The sequence below is a fragment of the Triturus cristatus genome, chromosome 9, assembly GCF_964204655.1.
Source record: "Triturus cristatus chromosome 9, aTriCri1.1, whole genome shotgun sequence".
Lineage (NCBI taxonomy): Eukaryota > Metazoa > Chordata > Amphibia > Caudata > Salamandridae > Triturus > Triturus cristatus.
The window spans coordinates 264,367,463-264,388,427 of NC_140592.1; the positions used below are offsets into that span (position 1 = coordinate 264,367,463).

Below are 20,965 nucleotides of genomic sequence, written 5' to 3' on the forward strand. Positions count from 1 at the left end.
GTGGGAAAGACCTACATATTTTGCAGTCCTTAGGGACGTGGTCCGGGTAAAGGCAGTACAAGCATAGTTCATGCTTGCCGTCCACATGAAGCCTCTTCTTCCCACATGAAGAGCAAGCCCTGAAAAGGGCTTTCTTCTGGGAGTCCGACATGCCAGGAGATGTAGATGAAATAAAACACTCACTGAAGCAAAAAGAGGCCTGAAGTAGTCAGCGTTGAAATCCTGAAGAAGAAAGTCACCAAAAACTGTGAATAAGTTGGTTTGAAATGAATCCTGAGGAGAGCTCAGGTTGGAGACTCCCTAGCACAACGTGCGGTAGAAAATCTGAGGGACTGAGGCTCCTGCCAGGAAGGTTCTAGAGGGAGGTGATAGCTGATTGGCTGGCTCTAGAAGTTTGGTCCTTTTTACATAAGGACTATGATAGGCTACTAAGGGGAGGCCCTTAGGCCTATTTTTTTTTCTCTATGTATGTCTATAGGACATTACTTTTTTATGTACCGGAGGCTCCCGTCTCGACGACGGGGAATGATTCAGGCATGTGAATCTATGAAAGACACCCCTAATACTGGATAACAAGATTTAAAGGCCTTTTTATTGCTCACAAAGCAAATGAGCAATAAAAATGCCTTTAAATCTTGTTATCTTGTCACTTTTGCTCCGGTTTCAGAGACGGAGGTCAAGTAGGTCACTGTTAGGGCGAGGAGATTTTTCAAGGTACTAATCCTGCAGGACTAGTACCATTTTTTAGATTTTTCGAGCCCTGTAGGACTTGCCGATAGTAAACCAAATGGAGGCCCTGTAAGATCCGTGAGGCAATAGGTGCTCCCGAGGTATTTGGCGTGGCACCAAAAATGTTATCCATGCTGTCTGTTAGGGAAGTGTCTTAGGAGGAAAAGCAGTGGAATCAATTCCGCATGGTGGGAACTACTCTATAGCCTAGAGGTGCAAGTTGTGTCACACGACTCTGATTGGTGGGAGTGACGGAACGGAGAGACCCATACTTAGATTTTTTTATGTTTCTTGTGGGACTTTTTAAACTTACCTGAGCCTTGTGATCTCTATGATGAAAGGTCAATGAAGTGGGACCGCATCCTTGACTTTGGCTGGGACTTTAACGGTGAGCACTTCCTAAAGCGACAGATTTCAGTAGCAGCAAGCTGTGTCGTTTTTGGAGAAGGGGCCCCATAAGCAGTTAACACGGATGCCCATCACAGACTTCCGTCAGTTGCAGTCGCAACGCGGCTTAAAACCTATAGTTTTAGGTGGAGACATTATCCCCATACGTAAGAAATTTAGAGGGGAAATCCCCTGTCAGATATGAGAGGACTCCAGCGCTGGAAGCACAGAAAGCATGGAAGTGACATCAATGCGTGGAGGTGGGGCAAGTATAGTGGACCGATGTTATGTCTAGGGAAGGCTGGATCTGAAGTAGAGTCGCACAATGCCACTTGTTGGTGCATGAGGAAATTGCTATGAAAGTTTCAGGAACCAGTCTCACGTCTGGGGAAATTCACAAGATGAGGACTCTGCAGTTAGAAGTCACCATCAGAAAAAAAAGTAGCCAACAAGAATCAAGTGATCATCACAGCTCAGACTCCAACTGTTGTCTGGCAACTACTTCAGACAATCCACAGAGCATCAGCATTATTGCTAAACTGGACAAAAATGGCAAATACACACTGGGGGAACTCTAATTACCATTCATCTTCCAGCAGGGGACTTCCTTCCCGCTACATGTCTGGCACTCATACAAAACAAAGGAACTAGAACATCCTTCCACACATCTCTGTCCGGTACAACCACATGCAGGAGTGGAAGAGGGCTTTCCACTGCAATACAGAACAAAGGACCAGAAGTGGCTTGTGCATTGCCACTAGCACAATGGAAGTAGGTGTACACAAGAAGTCATGATTGCTTTCTGAAACATTTTATGTCACGAAGGCCCTGCACTTCAAAGAGAAGGCTATCTTTTTTGAAAGACAGGAATCTCATAACAGTGAAAGTCAGAATTCATCCTGGAGTTAAAGGGCAAGCAGAGGCCACAAACCAGTGGGTTGGTGGACTTCTACCCCCATTTGTCCCAGAATGTGACCTACTATTGCACTGCAAGCTGGGCATCAAGAACACCCTTTCCACATTTTACCCTCCGGATAGCAAAGACAAGCAGACAATGCCTTCTCTGGGAAGTTCTGTAGGGGTAGAGATTGGCAATCCAAATAGTCAAACCAACAGAATAAGTACTGTCCAGCCCAGCGCCTTTACTTGTAAAAAGAGAAATACTTTAAGGGGGCAACAGAGAGCCGGTGTGCAAAATGGCCACACTGTTGTGTGGCTCTTACCGTCAGAGGCATCTATCCATCACTATCCACCTAGCCAAACCTCCCACACAGTCGTCCATCAATGAGAATAGGTTTGGGACACTCATCAACAGATGCCACCCGTCGATTGCAGAGGACATGAAAAAATAGGGACTGTATTGAGCTCAGACCCGAGTGCAGCATTAAGAGACAAGATGGTGACCGACCTAGTGGTAGCCCAGAGAGGCAACGCACCACAGCGACTACTACTGAGGCACAAAGTCTGAATACTACCGGGGGAGGAGCTGCTTCGTGCCCGTTGAAGGTGAGCGCAGACTGCATTGCCACAACCATCTAAATTGGCATTTGATACGAAACAAGACCCTAAGACGGTGAGACATGGTTAAGGCTCTTCAGAGCACACCGACACCAGAGCAAGGTGAAAAGGACATGCGCTCACTGCTACGGGCAATGAAGGAAATCCTGCTGTCTATGAGCCAGAAATGGATACCCTTAATGCCCGAATAGATTCCATTTCACATAAGATAGACCAATGTGACGTGGGCATCAGGGAGGCAGAGCAGAGGATCTCTCAGGAGGAGGGCTCCCTTAAGTGCAAAAGCAACACCCTGCACAATATGAAGAAGGTTCTATACGTTCTAGTGGCAAAAAACGAAGATTGGAGGCAAGATGCCACCAAAACAATATTTGCATCCTAGGCGGACCAGAATCGGCCATCAGAGGGAGAATGGAAGACTACGTGGAATGAATGCGGACAACAATGTTTGGTCCAGATGCCTTCTCATGCCTGCTAACAATGGAGACAACCCAGGTGCCTTGTGAGGAGACCCCCCCATGGGGCTCCAGTCAAACCAATTGTAGCACGCCACCTCAATTATGGAGATTGTGACATGGTTCTCCGACTGACCCGGGAGTGGTGCGAGCTATCCTTTCATGGCTGTGCAACCTCACTCTACCCATATTTCACTATGGCAGCACAGGAAGTGCACAGGAAGTACTCCGCTATCAAAAAGAAACTGATAAAAGATAGCATTCTGTACTCCATGCAATACCTGGTCAGAGTCAAGATCACACCTCAAGATAAAGAACACCTCTTTCAAAATCCATAACAAGCAGAGGACTATCCAAATAAACATATTTGGGAGAGACACAATAGGAAAGACCCGCATTATATGACACCCTGATGGTCCAGCCAAAGCAACTCAGAATGAGAGATCTACTGACACTGAGCACCACAGATACTGCAGCTCTGCATATTTTCTACTCAAAATAGTTCAGTGACCATCTTGCATCCTGCCGGTACCACACAGATACTAACTTGCTATCCTCCATTGGAAAACAAGTTCCCAACATTCCAATCTTTGGTAAGAAGGTTTACCACAACAACCCTATGACCCTCTCTCCAGCTCAGTGAGAGTGTTTGTGGCCAGCATGTTGGTCTTCCCCAACGGTTTGCACCCTATCTCATCTCTTTGTGAATATTTTTTTGTTTTCATTGCGTTTTAGTTATGGGAATTCAACATTGTTGGATGCAGGTAATGGGTATGTCCTGGTGGAGTTGAAACACTAGTCCCCGATAGAGGCCCAGACGATTTTGAGCCCTATGCATACAGGACTCACACCTTCACAAACCAATGAGCCCTACTACAGCAAAACTTAATTCCCTGACATGGAATCTAAGGGAGCTCAACAACCTTTGTAAAGTTAGTCAGGTACTTGCATTCCTCCGCAGATACCATATTCATTTAGCCCTCCTGCAAGAGACACATCTAGCTCCCAGATCACACATCCATTTTGCTAGGAGATGGGCTGAGTATCATGTCCACGGTGTCATCATATTGATTAAAAAAGGCACAGGATTTTGCCTACAGTGGTCCGAGAAGGGTGATCAGGGTAGATATGCTTTCCTCTGGCGTCACCTGGGAACCACACATGTTACTGTGGTTAACTGGTATGTCCCAAATGCAGAAGATCTCAATTTTTACACCACTCTCTGGGGGGTGGGGGTTGGGGGGTGGGGGCAATAGTCTCCACCAATGGACAGTCATTCATTTGGGGTGGAGATTGTAATTGCATCTTGCAAGGACACCTAGACAGATTCCAAACCTCCTCTGGAGGTAGATCGGACACAGCCAACAGATTGTACGGTATAATTCAAGAAAGTAAACTGCTAGACGCTTGGACATACAGGATTCCTCTCGTTAAAGAAGGCATCTTTTATTCCTCTGTACACAACATGTGGTCTCATTTAGACTACTGGCTCATTACACCTGATGTAGGGACCTGGATAGTAGCTGTACAACTTTACCTACCTGTACTTTACCTGATCACTCATCAGTGTTACTTCATCTGCTTACCGGATGCAGTGTCATTTGGAGGACTGTGGAGACTGAACTCTGAACTCCTGGCAGATAACCTGTTCACCAAGGAAATTTGGGTGGGAACTTAGAGTACTTAAACATAATGCGTAAGGTACTCAGACAACATTTAGACCGGCTAGAGTGCGATATTAAAAGTTTGGAAGATGAGCTGGCAGAGAATGAGGCCTCACAGATATGAAACACACTTTCAGAATATAATGACGTAGCAGACAGGGAGAGGACATTTTGTGGCAAATGTGCCAGACCTTATTCATACGGGGACGGCGAGTACCCTGGGAAATCATTGGAGAGAATGCTAAAGCATCCCAGGGCCGCCAATGATATTTTGGAAATTGAGAGCGCAGCTAACCATCGCTTCGTGGGTAATGGCCAGATACTAGAAATATTCACCAATTAATACACTGACCTTTACATTTCACAATCCACCTGCTCGTATGCACAGGTGGACAATTACCTCAAAAACACTGCTGACACAGCATGGCTGGTGGCCAAACGCAGAACATCTTTAATACAACTGTTTGAACCAGTGGAAATAAGAGCTGTCATACTGGGACTTCAAGCAGGAAAAGCCCTAGGGCCTGATGGCTCCCCAGCCGAATTCTATAAGTGATACATATGTAACCTGGCCCGATATCTGGTAGACGTTTAGGAAGCACCCGTAAACAGAAAATATTACCTCCATCTATGTGACCAGCCTTAATAGAAATATTGCTTAAACCACATATGTACCCTCACAAATGTGAGACCTACAAGGTGCTATCATTGATTAACTGCGACACAAACATTTTAGCCAAGCTAATTACAAATGGCCTCAACCTTTTATTGCCAGGCTTGGTCAGGCCAGATCAATCTGGTTTCATCACCGGCTGCTCTATGTCCAATTATCGGCACACCTTATTTGCTTTTATCAGTAACCTGGATCCTGACTCAGATGGAGTTGCTCTTTTCTTAGTCGCCACTAAAGCGTTTGACTTGCTGGAGTGGGCTTGCCGTTTAATCATCATCACACATATAGGCATGCCTAGCTCTGTCGTCAATTGGATAACATTTCTCTACACAGCTGTGTGTTTGCATTAAAATTAACAATGCCAGCACTCACCCCTGCCAATTGCAAGAGAAAACAGTCATCTATCCTATTTTCTCTGGCTCCTGAACCATTTGCAGTTTAGATTAGACACAATCCCACTGAGCACACACTACGCTATCATAACCGCGATATATTAATCTAATTGTACGCAGATGATATAACACTTTACCATAGGACTCACATGTCAGCCTTAACCCTGTGATGAGAGAATACGTTCGCTTTGGAGTGCTCTCTAGAATCAAAAGCAACTGGTCTAAATCCCAGATCTTTCTGCTTACCCATGCAACACCGTTTCACACCAAACTACCCACTAGAATGCTGTGACAACGCCATTAAAATTATTTGACATTAAAATAGATTGAAATCCACAATTGATAATCTGAGAGAACTATAGGGTTGGGGTAGCCCAGATCATCGAACATGTCACACACTGCATAAGCCTCCTATTTTCCTTAGCGGCGGCATTAGCCTCATAAAAATAATTATTCTACCCCAATACCTACACCTATCCATCAATATACCCCTGATACTCAACAAAACATTTTTCCATATGTTAAAAACGCAGCTAATACACATAATGGAGGCAGGTAAACAAGAAATGATTAACTGGATACACTCACCCTCCACTTCCATTTCGGTGGCTTCGAGGCACCTTACACTGAATTATACTATCTATGTGGCCAAGCACACTCTGCATATTTCTGGCACTACCCGATTTGTCGAAAACAGCAAACTCCAAGGAAAAGTAGGTGCTTGGACAGAATCGGATTTAACTTTTGGATGTTGAGTGAGATTTCCAGGTGGAATCGAAGATAGCAGGTGTGACAGATAAAAAAAATAAAACAGTAATTCCATTGAAGATGCCTTAATCAGCTAATCGTCTTAAGTAATAAAACGAACTGTACTCCAATCCTCTGGGAGCGTACTACAATTACTGCTAAAATGTTTGTGCATACTCTGAAGCCAACGTTAGACTAAAAAGGAGCACCACAAGTGCGAATACCCAGCCACTAAAAGTTGATTACACTAAATCCAAACAATCTAAGGACACAAAATCTAAGGACACCATACAATTCTTTGTATACAAAGCTTGCAGTCCAAGTGTCAACATGAATATCTTGAACTTTTCCTTTTACAAGAATGTGTTGAGGTACCAAAGTTAAGAATCGGTCGATTTCCTCCAACTATTTTGGGTAAAAAATAAGTACTGAAAGTAAAATCCCCATACTTCTTCTGTCTGAGGAATCCTATCTAGGGCACCCTTCTGAAGCAGTGATTGAAATTCTGCTGTCAAGATATTATGGGGGAATGTAGGAGGATGGTGTGGTGGAACTTGTGGTGAAGTTTCAGTTCGATAGTCTTACGGATCAACTCATAAATGCAGTCACCCACCCCCTCACTTGAAGCCTGATATTTGGGATAACAACATAAGAGCGGTTGTCAGCATAGGTGCTGCTGAAGTGAACAAGACTGCTGTCCTTTCTCTATTTGAACAGTGCAGAAAAACGGAAATGATGTCCGACATGAGATGGCGCCTTTTATGGATCCCCGTCACATCTCTTGGGAAAGGCAGATCTGTGTCTTTGGCTACAGTAGGGCAAGCAGCACCCCAGAAATCTTTTGCTGGTGAAAGTTTCTTCCCAAACCAGTCTAGCACCTGTAGGATATTTCAAGATAAGGAATCTGCTGGAGAAAGCATGCATCTGAAGTGTGGATTTCACTCACAAAACAAAGATAAAATAATATTTTATCTCTAATTTCCCTTTCTGAGGTGCTGAAATGTTGTACCATGGTTTTAGGCAACAAACTCCAGCTCAAATTTTTGTAGGTTGAGAAAAGCTGTAAAAGGTGAAGCCATTTTTAAATTCAATAGTACTTCTTTTATCAATCTCTGCAGGATTAAAGGCTAAGTCAACAATGTCGGGTGTCGCACCTGTGATCCTCAGATTATAAACAGGTTAATTTCAATACCTTGAGTTCACTTGGACAGGCTGAAAGGAGAGTGCTTCTCTTGCTGTTCAGTATGAACAATTCTAACTTTATGCGGGCCCCCTACTGAAAGGATAATTTAATATAAACCTGGCATGCTTGTGCCCAGTATTTCAGAGCAGACTGTACTGAAGCCTCTGCAAGCAACAAAATCTGAATTTGAATTGACACTATTATATCAATGCTGCGTCAGTGAAGCAAACTACACCCACCTGGCCAGCACCAGCCCATTGACAATCACGTTCTTGAAAGGTGGCTTTCCAAAGAGGGCCGTCGACAGCACCAGCAGCGTGTAAAACCTGAAAAAAGATGAACACCAAGTTACCCTTAAGAAGCAAAACTTGAGCTTTCTAACAACTACAGCGATCTTCCCTTCAAAAGGAAAATCGAATAAAGTGATCTGGCAGTAGTTCTCACTGAACAACCAGAGAAATTGCAAAGCGCAAACCTACTACGCAACTTGTGGAAAATAATCATTCTCTGTGACGAACAAGGATATACTACTGGGGCTGCCTGCATAAACTGTATACTTCCTAACTTGAATAATTCTAAGCTTTGCCGTGGAGCATCTTTCCACCAGCACCACCCACCCATCCTGGAATCCGCTTATGCCACCCAAGCGATAAGGGTTGTACTGATACTTAAGGATAAGCTGCCACGAGGACATAGATCGGGAGCTCCAATTATTCAACTGATACCACCAGTATTGCTGCGCCCGCCGAATGCAGTTATTGACTCGTCTCTATGTAGATTATTCTCGACTTACCGTCGGAGGCAAAACTGAACTAGAAAACTCTCAAACATCAGGCCGCAATACTGGTGCACAGGAAGAGCATACCTTAATATTAACTTTGCCTACTTTTCAATTTAAAAAAACTCAACACAGCCTCTCTCTGGAAGGGCTGGAGTGGCACTGTTAATAAAAATAATTCGAGCAGTTAAGAAATAAAAGAAAGGCCTGACGAATCTACACACTAGAGTATTGTGGAGACTAAAGCACTAATAAGTGAAACACTGTAATCATGCATGAAATAAAACCACAGCCTCTTTATTACATTAAGAGGGTTTATGAGGGTATAAAATAAATAGTGCTGGACGAGACACCAAAGGGATTAAAAGAGATGCACAAAAATACCACTGAGGCCATGTTGGTTTTCACTGTGTCTTAGGCAGACGAGCCGTAGACGGTGAAACTTGGTTGTTGGCTTGGAAAATCTCCAATGTTGAGAACCAAATGTGAAATTTCTTAGTTAGATTAAGTGGGAATGTTTTTTCTCTCTAAAACTTTCAATAAGCAGAGTTTCAACAAATAATTCAGGACAGAAGACTTCAAAATATTTAACATGAGCTTTTTTTATCAAGAACATCAACATACACTGCTTTTTTAGGATGAGCAATGGAGTAAGATTGACCTGCGCGAGGTATAGCTGATGCTTTGGCTCTTCACTTCTTCCAGACTTCCACTGCTGCCTGCAGCTGGTACTTATGTTGTGTAACACCTCTTTTTTTCACACTGTGACGTGGTAGCAGTTCGGCCCTTGGCTACAACTCAATAAGATTGCCTCTTCAAGCCACTTCATGGTCCATATGTTCTGTGCCTCAACGTGCAAAAGATGAGTGGGACTAACAAATTACGGTTCAAGGATCATGTAAAGTAGTTAACTTTGCAAAGGAGTTCAGCCCACAAATAACTATCTTCAGGTGAGTCAGTCTCCTTGGATGAATGGAAGCAAATCAAGCTTTCTCACTAAATCTTAGAACTGTAAACAGTGCAAGCAATGGCATGGAGAGAGATGGGAATCCCAGGTACAAAAGATTCTCTCAGCAGGTACACGGATTGATGGCTCATTGTGCCCCAATAACTGTGGCACACAGAGCTGCAATCATAGAACCAGCAGTATTCTGCTCAGAATAATTGTTCAATATTTTTTAAGTAGAAGTTGACTTAGAGGAAGGGCGGTCAGCAGAGACTGGAAAAGGATGCAAGTGATCAAGAAGAACCTGCCAGTGTGAATTTAGGAAACAGCCTCTATGAAACGGTTACCGAGGTGCATGGGAATCATCTGCTGCCCTTAACTCTACAGTTTCAAATACCGCCTATCCAAAGTAAAAACCATATCTTGAAGTTCTTCCTAGTCATTAACATTTTTATAGGAAATGGGAGTACGGTATGGGTGCATTCCTTTTGCCTAGAAAGCAGCAATCATGGATTCACCTTTCCCGCTCAATGGGCAAGAAAGAGAAGGGAAGAAAAAGCATGAAGGGTATTCCACTTGATTTCTCCAAGCACAATCATTCTACTAGAGCCAGAGCAAAGGTACTTTGAAGCAGAGGGGGTAATGAGGTTGAGCGCCAGTGCCCAATTTGTCCAGGTGGTTGCCATGGCACTTATTTCTGGGGACAATGGCTTTTTATGCTCCTGCAGGCAGCAGTCACGAAGTCCCACTACTGATGTTTTTGTTATGTCTGCCCTCAATCCCAGACACAAATGTTATGTCACTGCAACATCGCCACATCACACTGGTTGGCAGTTGCCAACAACCCTCAACTATAGTGAAGCCACCAAGCACCTGACAAGCGGACTCATGAGGCATAGACCAAATTGCATCACTGCATTCGGCCTCACAATGGTAATAAATCTTTTAGCTGTGCCTGGTCCTGGCTGGACTGAGTAGGGGCAGATCGTGTTACCACAGGCAGAGGTACACGTATGCCACTAGTGCTGACAAGCACTACAATATTGCCTCTGCCTGCCCGCTATGACCATCTACTGCTAGATAGGTGCGGAGCTGGCATGCTTTCTTTGCCTGAGTGGAGCTGAGCTGAGCTGCCTGTTTCTAGACATGCACTTTCACTCTCATTCCCTGTCTGCCTTCCTTGCAGCAGGCACCCTTCCTTTCCTACTGCTCCACCTCAGCACTGTGTAGTAACCGACCATGGTGCTAGTGATATCAAGGATTAGCACTGGTGACCCGCAGCACAATGGTTGGTGGCTCAACCAAGACATCCACTGTCAGTGCAAGATGCAGGGGACCGCTGACTAGCTTTCACCATCCCAGCAGGATTGCAGATGGTGTTGCAAATGCAATGAAACACGGCACAGAGCCAGCCTGTGCTTGTTTCCCTCTTGTAACTTATGCATATGCACCCATTGCAACGGGACATGTTCAAGTGACTCCTCGCAAAATAAATGAAAGGTCTGTGGCACCTGACCTAGTCCAGCAAGTATGTGGGACCCACAAAGGCCAATGTTGTGCTTCATTCACAGCATCTGCTTGGGCCTTGACAGTCCAGAGAGAGCGAGTGGTGGTAACCACCAACATCTGAAGAAGATACATACGGCAGGCTCCAGGCTCCACCTGCTCAAGGTCCTTGCGCTAACAGGGGGTCCATGAAGACTTTAACTGGCTGACACCTGTCCTGCGCAGCCTGTGCGTGTTGCTATGTAGCAGTGGACAGATGACTGATAACAGTGAGAAACTGAGCACCAGTACCTACATATGGGTCTAGGGGCTGGGAGGAGCGGTCATGGATCAGCTTCATTTTTAAACTAATGTAAGGCGAGGGCATCACTGATGCTCGTTACAGTTGTTTGCGGTCACTGATGCTTATTAACACTACCTGGGGTGAGCCATTAACAATTGTTACAATATTATTTTGGGCCATTGTTGTGCGTTAAAACAGCTTGGGGCCATAGATGCTGGTTTCAGCTGTTTGTGCCCAAAGATGCTTAATATAGAGCATTGATGCTTTTTACAGCTATTCGGGATCATGGTTGCTTGTCACAGCAGCTTGGGGCCCCGGATGTTTGTTACAGCTTAGAGTGACCGATTCACATTGTGGTCATGTTTCTTTTAGGCCAGTATCAGTTGACAAGGGTTCCCCGACCATCAGTCCCATTTTGCGGAGGTTATTGACCAGATGTTTTGCACCACTTTTGTGGATTATTATTGAAAAATACTACTAAAGGTTTACTCTGCTTTGATAATTAGTGGCACAAAATATGTGTCTCTAAGTTAAACAAATAAAGCCCAAGCACACCTTTAATTTCCTACCCCTATCAGAGCACCAGCAGGCACCCGCAATAGTACGGAGGACAGCAGTGGCAGTGACGTCAGCATTCACAGACACATTTTGGGGCCCAACAATTATTATTATTGTTTTTTAAATCACTTTAAGCACCTTGGGGCAGTACTAACTACATGTCTACACCAGGCCGGGAACTTTATCACTCCACGTCCCAAGCCCTAGGCGAGATGGAATGAAGCCAAAGGGAAGAGGGCATGGATGATGGAGAGTCAGTTGCTACTTTCATTTATCTGCATCCAGCCCAAATTAACCTCCAAAGTGGCAAGGTAGTCAAGCGGTTGATTCCAAATGCAGGCAATCCTAAAAACCCAGCATTATTCGCCAGCACCCAGCAAGGAGGAAACACTTGTAAATTCACAAATACAGCAGCCTTTACCAGAACCCACAAATGCGGAGTACATTGAAACAAATAATATGAACCAAGTAATAGCTAACACAATCTCAGCCGGTTAAATACCCATGTGAAATCATTTTACAAACCAGAAGGTACTTGTACACTGTGCCACAGGGATGATGATACCATGTGCTGGACACAAAAAAAAGAGGGAGTTAAAGCGAAAGGAGACGTTTCTCACAATGCCACAAACGAAAATGAGAGGCAAGACAGCACCTTGGAAAGAGTACTGGAAGACAATGTTGTCATGAGAAGGAAACAAATCCACTTTTAGGGGCGGTTACCACCTGCAAGGTAATTGTTCCTGCGAAAACTAGGACTTAACTAACGCTTTTAGAAAGTAAATAAAATTGCAAAAATTGGAAGTACACAAAAATACTATCAAATGAGAGTAAATAGAAATAATTTAAACGTACTTGCTATTCAACCTAAAAGCTAATAATTGTCTAGTCAGATGGCTCATGAGCACATGTTTAAATTCTCAACAAGAATATTTCCACTTGCCTATAATTTAAGGAAAAGCTTTAAAGTATGTGTGTTCAGTTTGTAATTATTCAATTAGGTAATAGTTGGCTACAGAACAAGTAAATACGGTAATTAGTGATAAAGCAAGCTAGTGGTGTACAGGTGCATACGAGTGATCCTACCATCCTCTTGTTTGGTCAATGCCTTCGGCGATGAAGTCTGCAGGGAAGGAATCTTCAAACTCCCTCTTGTTCTCGAAGGGATAGTGGACTTGGGCGTAGGGCATGCTTCCACTCTCAAACCAGCAGTCGAAGACTTCGGGGACGCGCCTCAGCACCCCTTTCCCACAGCGGGAAGGGATGGTCAAATGATCAACGCTGAAAGAGACAAAAGTTATTCGGAAATGAACACAGTATCATGGTCACCAACGGTTACTTTAACACCAGTGATCCCGATATCACGATACATACATTTTAGTTACAACTCTTACTGGAAGAGAATAAACATTAAAAATTAGCAATACATTTCTCGCCTACCAAACAGCTTTCTACTGCAGGATCTGAATGTATGATCTACACATTATCAAAGAAAGTAGAGAAATTGAAAGCGATGAACTTAATGTGCTACTCTTTAAAAGTAGATCAAAAGCAAGAGACAGCGATGCAGTAAATCAGCATTGTGCCATTTCCATAAAGGCACGTCAACATATCACTGAAAATTTAAACAAAATGTATAATGAACGTTAGGGACAAAGGGCCAGATGTACGACCATTGTGATTTGCGAATCGCAAGTTGTGACAAGTTGCGACTCGTAAATCATAATGTACAACAGTGTCTCAGACACTGTTTGCGATTCCCAATGGGGTCGCAAATTGCATGCCTCATGAAAATTAACGAGGCACTCTCAATTTGCGACCCCATTGGGAATGGCTGGCCCTCCCAGGTATGGTGGCCTGCTGGGCTCAGCAGACCTCCATGTCTAGTACAGCTTTTAAATAAAGCAGTTTTTTTTTCTTTTTTTAAATGCAGCACGTTTTCCCTATAGGAAAACGGTATGCATTTAAAAAAGAGTTTACAAAGTTTATACTACTACTTTTACTACTAAAGGTGTGGATTTGCTGCGACATCACCAATGGATCCGAGAACTCTGGATGCTTCAGTATCAGAGCCGGGATCAGATCCGAGGTCCAAGCCAGAGTTTGTGGCTAGGGAAAACCTTAGATGTTGTGCGATTCCTCGTGATGAGACGAAGGGGAGCCATGTTTTGACTTATGTTTCTTCTTTTTAGAAGTGGGTGACGATTTCAATCCAGAAGAGCGCTAGCAGCTGCATCCTCGTCTGGGGCCGAACATTTTTGTGAAGTTCAAAAACGTAGAATTTGGCTTTGCAGTCCATGATGGCCTATGGATTCATCAGATAAAATTTGACACAATGCCGAGCCGTGTGAGGAGCCCATCTGCAACATATATTTTTGGCAATCCTTACAAGGTTTGATCCCTATTGGTTTTGGAGGGGACATGTCCATTTTACACTGAAAAAGTTTGAAAATAGGGTCTGGCTAGTCTGACAGAATTCGAGGGTGCAAGCTCAAGATCTGGGTTGGCAGGTGTAGAAAGAAAGGACTTGGCTCCAGCGTGTGGATGAGATGACTATATAGGGTCCCGTAGTCATATCCAGGACAGGACGGATATGACGAAGAGCTGCACGATGCCACCTATTGGCCAGCAAGGAGACTGCTAAAACAAAAAATCGCGGGATCCAGTCTGGCACCTGGGGGTATTCACAAGATGAGAAATCTGCAAATATAAGCATCCATCAACATTGTGCTACAAAGATATCCAGGACATACTCAGAAAGTTTCTGGACTCAGAACATTTGACTTGTACTACAAGATAATTTAAAGTGTTTCCAATGCTTGATTTCACCTCAAGTCTTGCAGAAGGCACATAGTTAATGCCCTGTGTGCTTTTGGCTTATCTTTAACTTTCTATAGAATAGGGTGATCCAAAGGTCAGGCATCCACTGAGTATTACTGAAGTACATTTAATCCTACACAGCCATCCAGTAACTTGCATCGTCAAAGCAAAGGCAACCAAAAGAGTAAGGAAGAAGATCACATGCTAGGTTCCCAACAATTTAGGGGGGAAGAAACCGAAAATGCTTCCATGTCCACAATCTATTTTCAGGTGACTAAAAAAAGTAAATATAGCTGGGGGAGGTATCCTGACTACAGGGGTTGTTCTCAGTGGGAAAAGATTGGGATAGAACACCTGGGTGATGTATGGAAAAATGGTTCCCTGCTCTCATTTGAGACTCTTAGCCAAGAATTTGACCTTTGCCCCGCTCAGAGATTCCGCTATCTCCAGCTCGGTCACGCACTTAAGGGGCACATCGGGAAGAGAACCCCCATCCCTGATTTCTCCCCCCTGGAGGATAGAGTGTTGGCCGACCCCATTCCTGAAAAAGGAATTCCGGTGATCTTCCGGAAACTAATGAATACCTCCCCAGATCCGATGGGACACTTGCAACAGACTTGGGTGGAAGACATGGGAGATATACAGGATGAGTATTGGGTGGAAGCTCTGCAAAGCCCACGAGAAATAGCAATCTGGGTCAGATTTAGACTATTACAATTAAACGTTGCACACCGCTCATATTACTCACACACTCGGCTACACAGTTTGGGAAGGGCAGAGTCACCGCTGTACGTAAGGGGCTGCAAACAAGAGGGACCCTTCTACCACCTCCTTTGGGGTTGTCCGGCAATACAAATATACTGGAAGGGGGTCAGTGATAAAATGGCGGGGGCCCTGGGAAGAAGGGTACCAATGAGCGCAAAGTGGTTGCTTTTGATAATTCAAGGGGTGGAGGATTGGTTACGACACACTAAGACATGGCTGGCCCTGGCTTCAGTAGTTGCAAGAAAATATTGCAAGAAAGTGGGAAGTCCCCCGTCCCCCAACTACAGCGGAACTGGAGGAAGATATGGACTGGTGGCAGAGGAAGGGATTTACAGGGCCAGAGGGCGCCTCAAAAAATGGGAAAAAAATATGGTCCCCATGAAGTAATTATAGAGGAATTTCATTGGGGCCGTAAAATACCTAGGGAATACATATAGTAAGCCCATCTCACATCATTCCAGGGCCATCGTTGACCGGATAGGTAATGAGGAACTAGGATTGCTGCCTCAACTTTGATATAAGCTACTGTTAGACCAGGCACCATTGGTGTGGGTCTCCCTTCCATTTTTAGGTCTCTGGACCATCCGGTCGGCAGACCGGAAGTCCGGAGATTTAATGACTTGGGAGAAGAGGGGCTTGAACCCGCCCCTCTTCTGCCCTGTTCTCCATTGGCTGGCCTCGTAAATGCTGGCCAGCCATTGGAGAAGAGGTCCCGTCACTCCAATCATGCCCCGTCCTTTTCGGATCGGGGGGCGTGTTTTTTGCGAAAAGTCTCAGGGAGGAGACAACAGCAAAACACGCCCCCGAATCCGAAAAGGAGGCTGCCTTTCTCCGATGCATTTCTGCTCTGCCTTGGAGAAAGGCAGTGGTGTGCCTTTTGCTCTGCCTTGTTTTTCTGTTCTTTGAGTCATACCAGCAGCACAAAGGCGACTAACTGGATTACTACTTGTTTTATTAAGGTTGTTTGGGTACCTACTGTGTTTTTATAAAAGGATAAGTTTTACTACAATTTCAAGATGCTTGGTGTGCTTATATACAAATTAAAATCATTTGTTTTGAAACTGTCGGATATGCTTTTCTCATTGCGTTATTGCGTTCTTTTGTGTCGAATCGGCCTTCGTTGGTATTCTGGGTTCGTTCCATAGGTAGCGGTACGACCGGACTGCGCAGCCAGTGAATGGTAAGGTCGTTGTTATGTTTGGGGAGTGTGTTTTCATTAATGCTGTTTGTGTACCTACTATGTTTTTCAAATACGTTTCCTGATTTGGCCGAAAATGAATGTTTCATGTTTAGCCAAATCTGATCTACATTGCTGATAATCGTCGTCCTATGTCGAATCTGCGGCGATCGGTATCTTCCTGAATGTTCTGTAGTAAGCGGTACAAAAGGGCGGGGCATTAGTTTATACGGTAAGTTCCGATTAGTTTGGACCTTTGATGTGTGTTTCAAGATGTATGATACGCTTATGTAGGGATAAGTTATTTGACCGTAACTGTCGAATATGCTTTTGTTATCTCGTTATTTACGTTGTTTTGTATCGACTCTGCCTAGGTTACTATATTGGGTCACGTTCTATGGGTAGCGGTAGGACCGGACTGCGCAGCCACTGTAAGGTAAGATCGATGTTAGGTTTGGGGAGTGTTTTTGTTATTAGTGCCGTTTGTGTAGCTACTATGTTTTTAAAGTAGATGTTTACTGGTTTTCCTACAATTTCAAGAAGATTCACGTGCATATATACAAATTATTTGTTTTGAAACTGTCGAATATGCTTTTCTTATTGCGTTCTTTGCGTTCTTTTGTGCATTGTGAGTAGCTGTGGGACCACCTAATGCCCTCCCGTCCACCATCATAAAAAGGCTCCCCCTTGGCACCTTGCATCTTTGGAGGCCAGTACATTCGACACAGCTGCCCCTTCTCCCCCACTTGAGCACCCTTTTACTACACACGACCTTAAGTCCTCACGACCACCCCACCCGCTCTGTGCCCTCCCACCACTGCAGCTCTGTTTCAGATACAATCAGAGCCCTTCCTACCCTCCCCCCTTCAAACCCAGGTGGTGTCTCCCATCTGTGCACCCATAGCCCCCTTCAAAAGTTCATGAGCCCGCCCGCGAACAAGTGTCACCGTCGCCCCCATCCACCCGGCAGTCCCCACCCCTTCTTCCAAGCTGTGCCCCCCCCCCCCCCCCCCGTCGTCCAAGCAACAAGCATTTAAAATGCAATGGTCTCGTTCTAACTACGTTTGCGTTTTATAGTCAACAACATTATCTTTACAATACATTCTGAGTATGAGTTACATTAAAAACAAGGATGAACAAGGATGCAGACCATGCTTTTCGAAAAACTGTGACCGGAGAAGTATGATTTTTCAGGTTTCAACCCTGCTTAATGATGACATAACAGGAAATAACGTAACATCACCTTTAGCCTGACCTTAAAATCGAAGGAAATGATATAACATGACACAAGAGAAGGCCATAAGGTCTTTGAAATAGATGACATCGTCACGGGGTGGTGGGCCAAATTAATTAGATGAGAGCCATGTTATTGTGCTGCCATGGAACAAAGAGGCAGATGAGGGCTGCTGGTCCTGTCCAGCCCAGCTATTCGCCACCCATCCCTTATTCACCGAAAACAAGTGACGGCCGGTTTCATCCTTGCCTTTGTTTCAGTCACAGTGCTCCTGTGTATCTTATGGCCAGTGAGTGTGAACCTTACGACGTGCATGGTTTCCAGCATCACCCTTCCTCACTGAAGTGCAGCAGCGCTCTCCTTGTTTGTTTGTGTAAGAGAAAGAAGGAACTGGAGAGAGGAGGCAGGAAGAGAAAGAGAGAGTGGAGGGAGACTCTTAGGGAGGAAAGTGAGAAAGAAGATCAAATGGAATGAGTGGGAAAAGGAGGGAGCAAAGATGAAAGAAAAAGAGAAGGGAGGACGGAGACAGGATAACATGAGAGAGGAAAGCGAAGGGGAGGGAGTAAGGAGGAAAAGAGGAAGACAGAAATAACAAGCATTTACAATGCAACGGTCTCGGCATTATTAAAGTTAGAGCTATTGGCATTGCTCAGGACAATGCCGTTTCTTTAAATGTTTTAAAAACACAAACATAAACAAAAATAATGTCATGAGCAATGCCAATAGCTCTAACTTTACCAATGCCGAGACCATTGCATTGTAAATGCTTGTTTGCCTTTGCCTCCTGTGTTTTTGCTGTGTGTTGGGACTCCGTATTGCTGGTCTAGATGCTTTGGGCACTTTGCCAGTACTGTTCAATGGCAAAGTGCAAGTGCTCCCTTTGTAAATTGTTGTTATGGATTAGTGATTCCATGATTGTCATATTTGATTTATGTGTCAGACCTTAGTATAGTGCACTGTGTCCAGGGGCCTTTAAATCAATTGCTGTTAGTGGGTTGCAACACTGATTATGCCACCCACAGAAGCATCCTGTAAAATGTAACTCTGGCCTGCCATTACAGAGCCTGTGTGCAGTCTGCCATGTCCATTTGGCAAGTGCACACACTTGCCAGTCCCTAAACCTTCCCTTTTCTACATATTAGTCACCCCTAAGGTAGGCCAAGGTACCCCTGTGCACAGGGTGCATTCTATGTGAAAGGTAGGACATGCCCTGATGTGAAATACTGCCAATTTCGTTTTTTACTATGGCAAGGCTACCTGTTCCTATAGGACAGAATGGGGGGTTGGTTTATAACATCTTATAAACATAACTGGCCCTGGGAACAAAGTCGAAAAATAAAGTTTAGTATGCCTGAACTCAGAATGTTAAGATGCATCTTTTTTAAAGGGTGATTTTTACATTCTGTGTTTGTATTGCACGTCTGGCTTTTGGATGACCGGGGCTGGAGAGGGCCAGCTGCTCCAGAAGTCTGATGAGACAGGGCTGGGATGAATAGACCTGGGCTGCATTTAGAGTAGGGGGGAGGAGATTTCCCTTCACCTGAATGTGCCTGGTCTGCCTTCAACAATGCTGTCTCAACCTCCTGCCAGGAAGCTGCACCAGTGAGGACAGAGCTGGTTTTGGCTGGGTACAGACACACTCTGCCTTCAGAGAACAAAGGATTTTTGTGTAAAAAAAGAGGGGCCCAAACCCCAGACTTTTAGATCACTTCTGGGAATCAAGAGGAACCTTTGCCAAGGAGAAGAGCTGGAGATGCTGCGGAGGAATACTGCCCCAGTGCTGTTTTCTCTCTGGGGTTGGCCTGCAGTGCCTACTTGCTGCCAATGAAAGGAGAGAAGGACTTTTGCGGTTTGTTTTGTCACCTGCTTGAAAAAAGATCTCCAAGGGCCTGAAACTGAGCTTGCCTCCTGTTCTGAAGTCTCAGGGACACAAAGACGTCACCACAAACTCCCCTGAATTTCCTTGATGGGAATTCTAATTTGCAAAAAGGTGCCTGCTGCTGTTCTGGACCTCTAGAGACTGTTTTCCGCTGGGAGCCGGAAAAAATCGACGCAGCTTCGAAGAAGCAAGACGCATCCGCACCTGTTTCCGACGCATCGCCGAAGAAACCGTTGCAGCACCTGCTGCAGCTCGAGAAATCGCTGCACGCCACATCGAGTGCACCGATCTCTGAGATCACCGCACCAAGTCCAACGCAAGGCCTGTTATGCAGCTGCACAAGTTCATGCATCATCACCGGATCGTCGTATCGCATCAAGGTGCCAAGTCTGTCACATCGTTGCACAAGTTACTTACTTGTGGAACGATATATCTGAAAGAGACATTAGTTAGTGATATTTTCCTTACCATAGATTCCTTACTGTGAGAAGTTGGCCTGGCATATGCTGGTCACTAGTTATAGTGGCCACCTTGCACCAGTCCAATTCGACTCTTATGGTAGATAGGTTTAAGACAACCTTTTAAAGAAAGCTATCCTAGTGGTAGCTGTGGAGAGCAGCCTTCAGGCTAAGTCTCAGAGGAATGTAAAGCAGCTTGTTTTACCTTATAATCTCTTGAATTACCAAATGAAACACCACACAGGTATATATATCAAATATATATGTATTTATTTCTAGACACACTCTACTAATCTCTTTATGAGATTAAAAGTCAGGAATACATTCAAATATCAACGTTTCACAATAAGTTAAGCACAAATATGGCTGGGGCCCTAGGGGCGTACCAGACCATATACTAAAAAAATGGGTTAGGAAAGTCGACTTGCAAAATGACAAGGCCTAGGGCCTTTAGAATCGCTGGGGCACGGGAGACACATGCAGTGTGTGAACACAGACGCGGGTTCCCTATTGATTATAATGGAGCAAGTCGCGGTTGGATTTTTAACGTTTTAAAGTCGCGGACGCGGAGCCGCACGACGCCACCTTCCGACGCGCAGGGGTACTGCTGACGAAAACTTTTCGGGATCTTAAATCCCTTCGTCAGGGGCCAGCCTAAAATGAATGTGGAAATGATGAGTAATTCCTACATTATGTATTAATGCTTAAAAGATGCTGTGGTGGTGAGTGTTAGCCTTTAATGATGGTGTTCATGCGTTATTCATGTTAGTAACTGGTGCAGCTCTGTATTGCCATGATAGTAAATCAAATGCA

At 44.6% G+C, this 20,965-nt stretch overlaps 1 protein-coding gene across 1 annotated transcript in view; it reads right to left on the bottom strand.

Moving 5' to 3' along the window:
- The window catches only part of IARS1 (isoleucyl-tRNA synthetase 1), a 645,156-nt gene that overhangs the window by 282,816 nt on the left and 341,375 nt on the right, over positions 1-20,965 (bottom strand). The window contains exons 16-17 of the mRNA XM_085624880.1: positions 12,906-13,100; positions 7,988-8,074 (exon numbers count right to left, since the gene is read on the bottom strand). Of these exons, the coding sequence (XP_085481006.1) occupies positions 7,988-8,074; positions 12,906-13,100 (282 nt within the window). The remainder of the gene's footprint in view (positions 1-7,987; positions 8,075-12,905; positions 13,101-20,965) is intronic.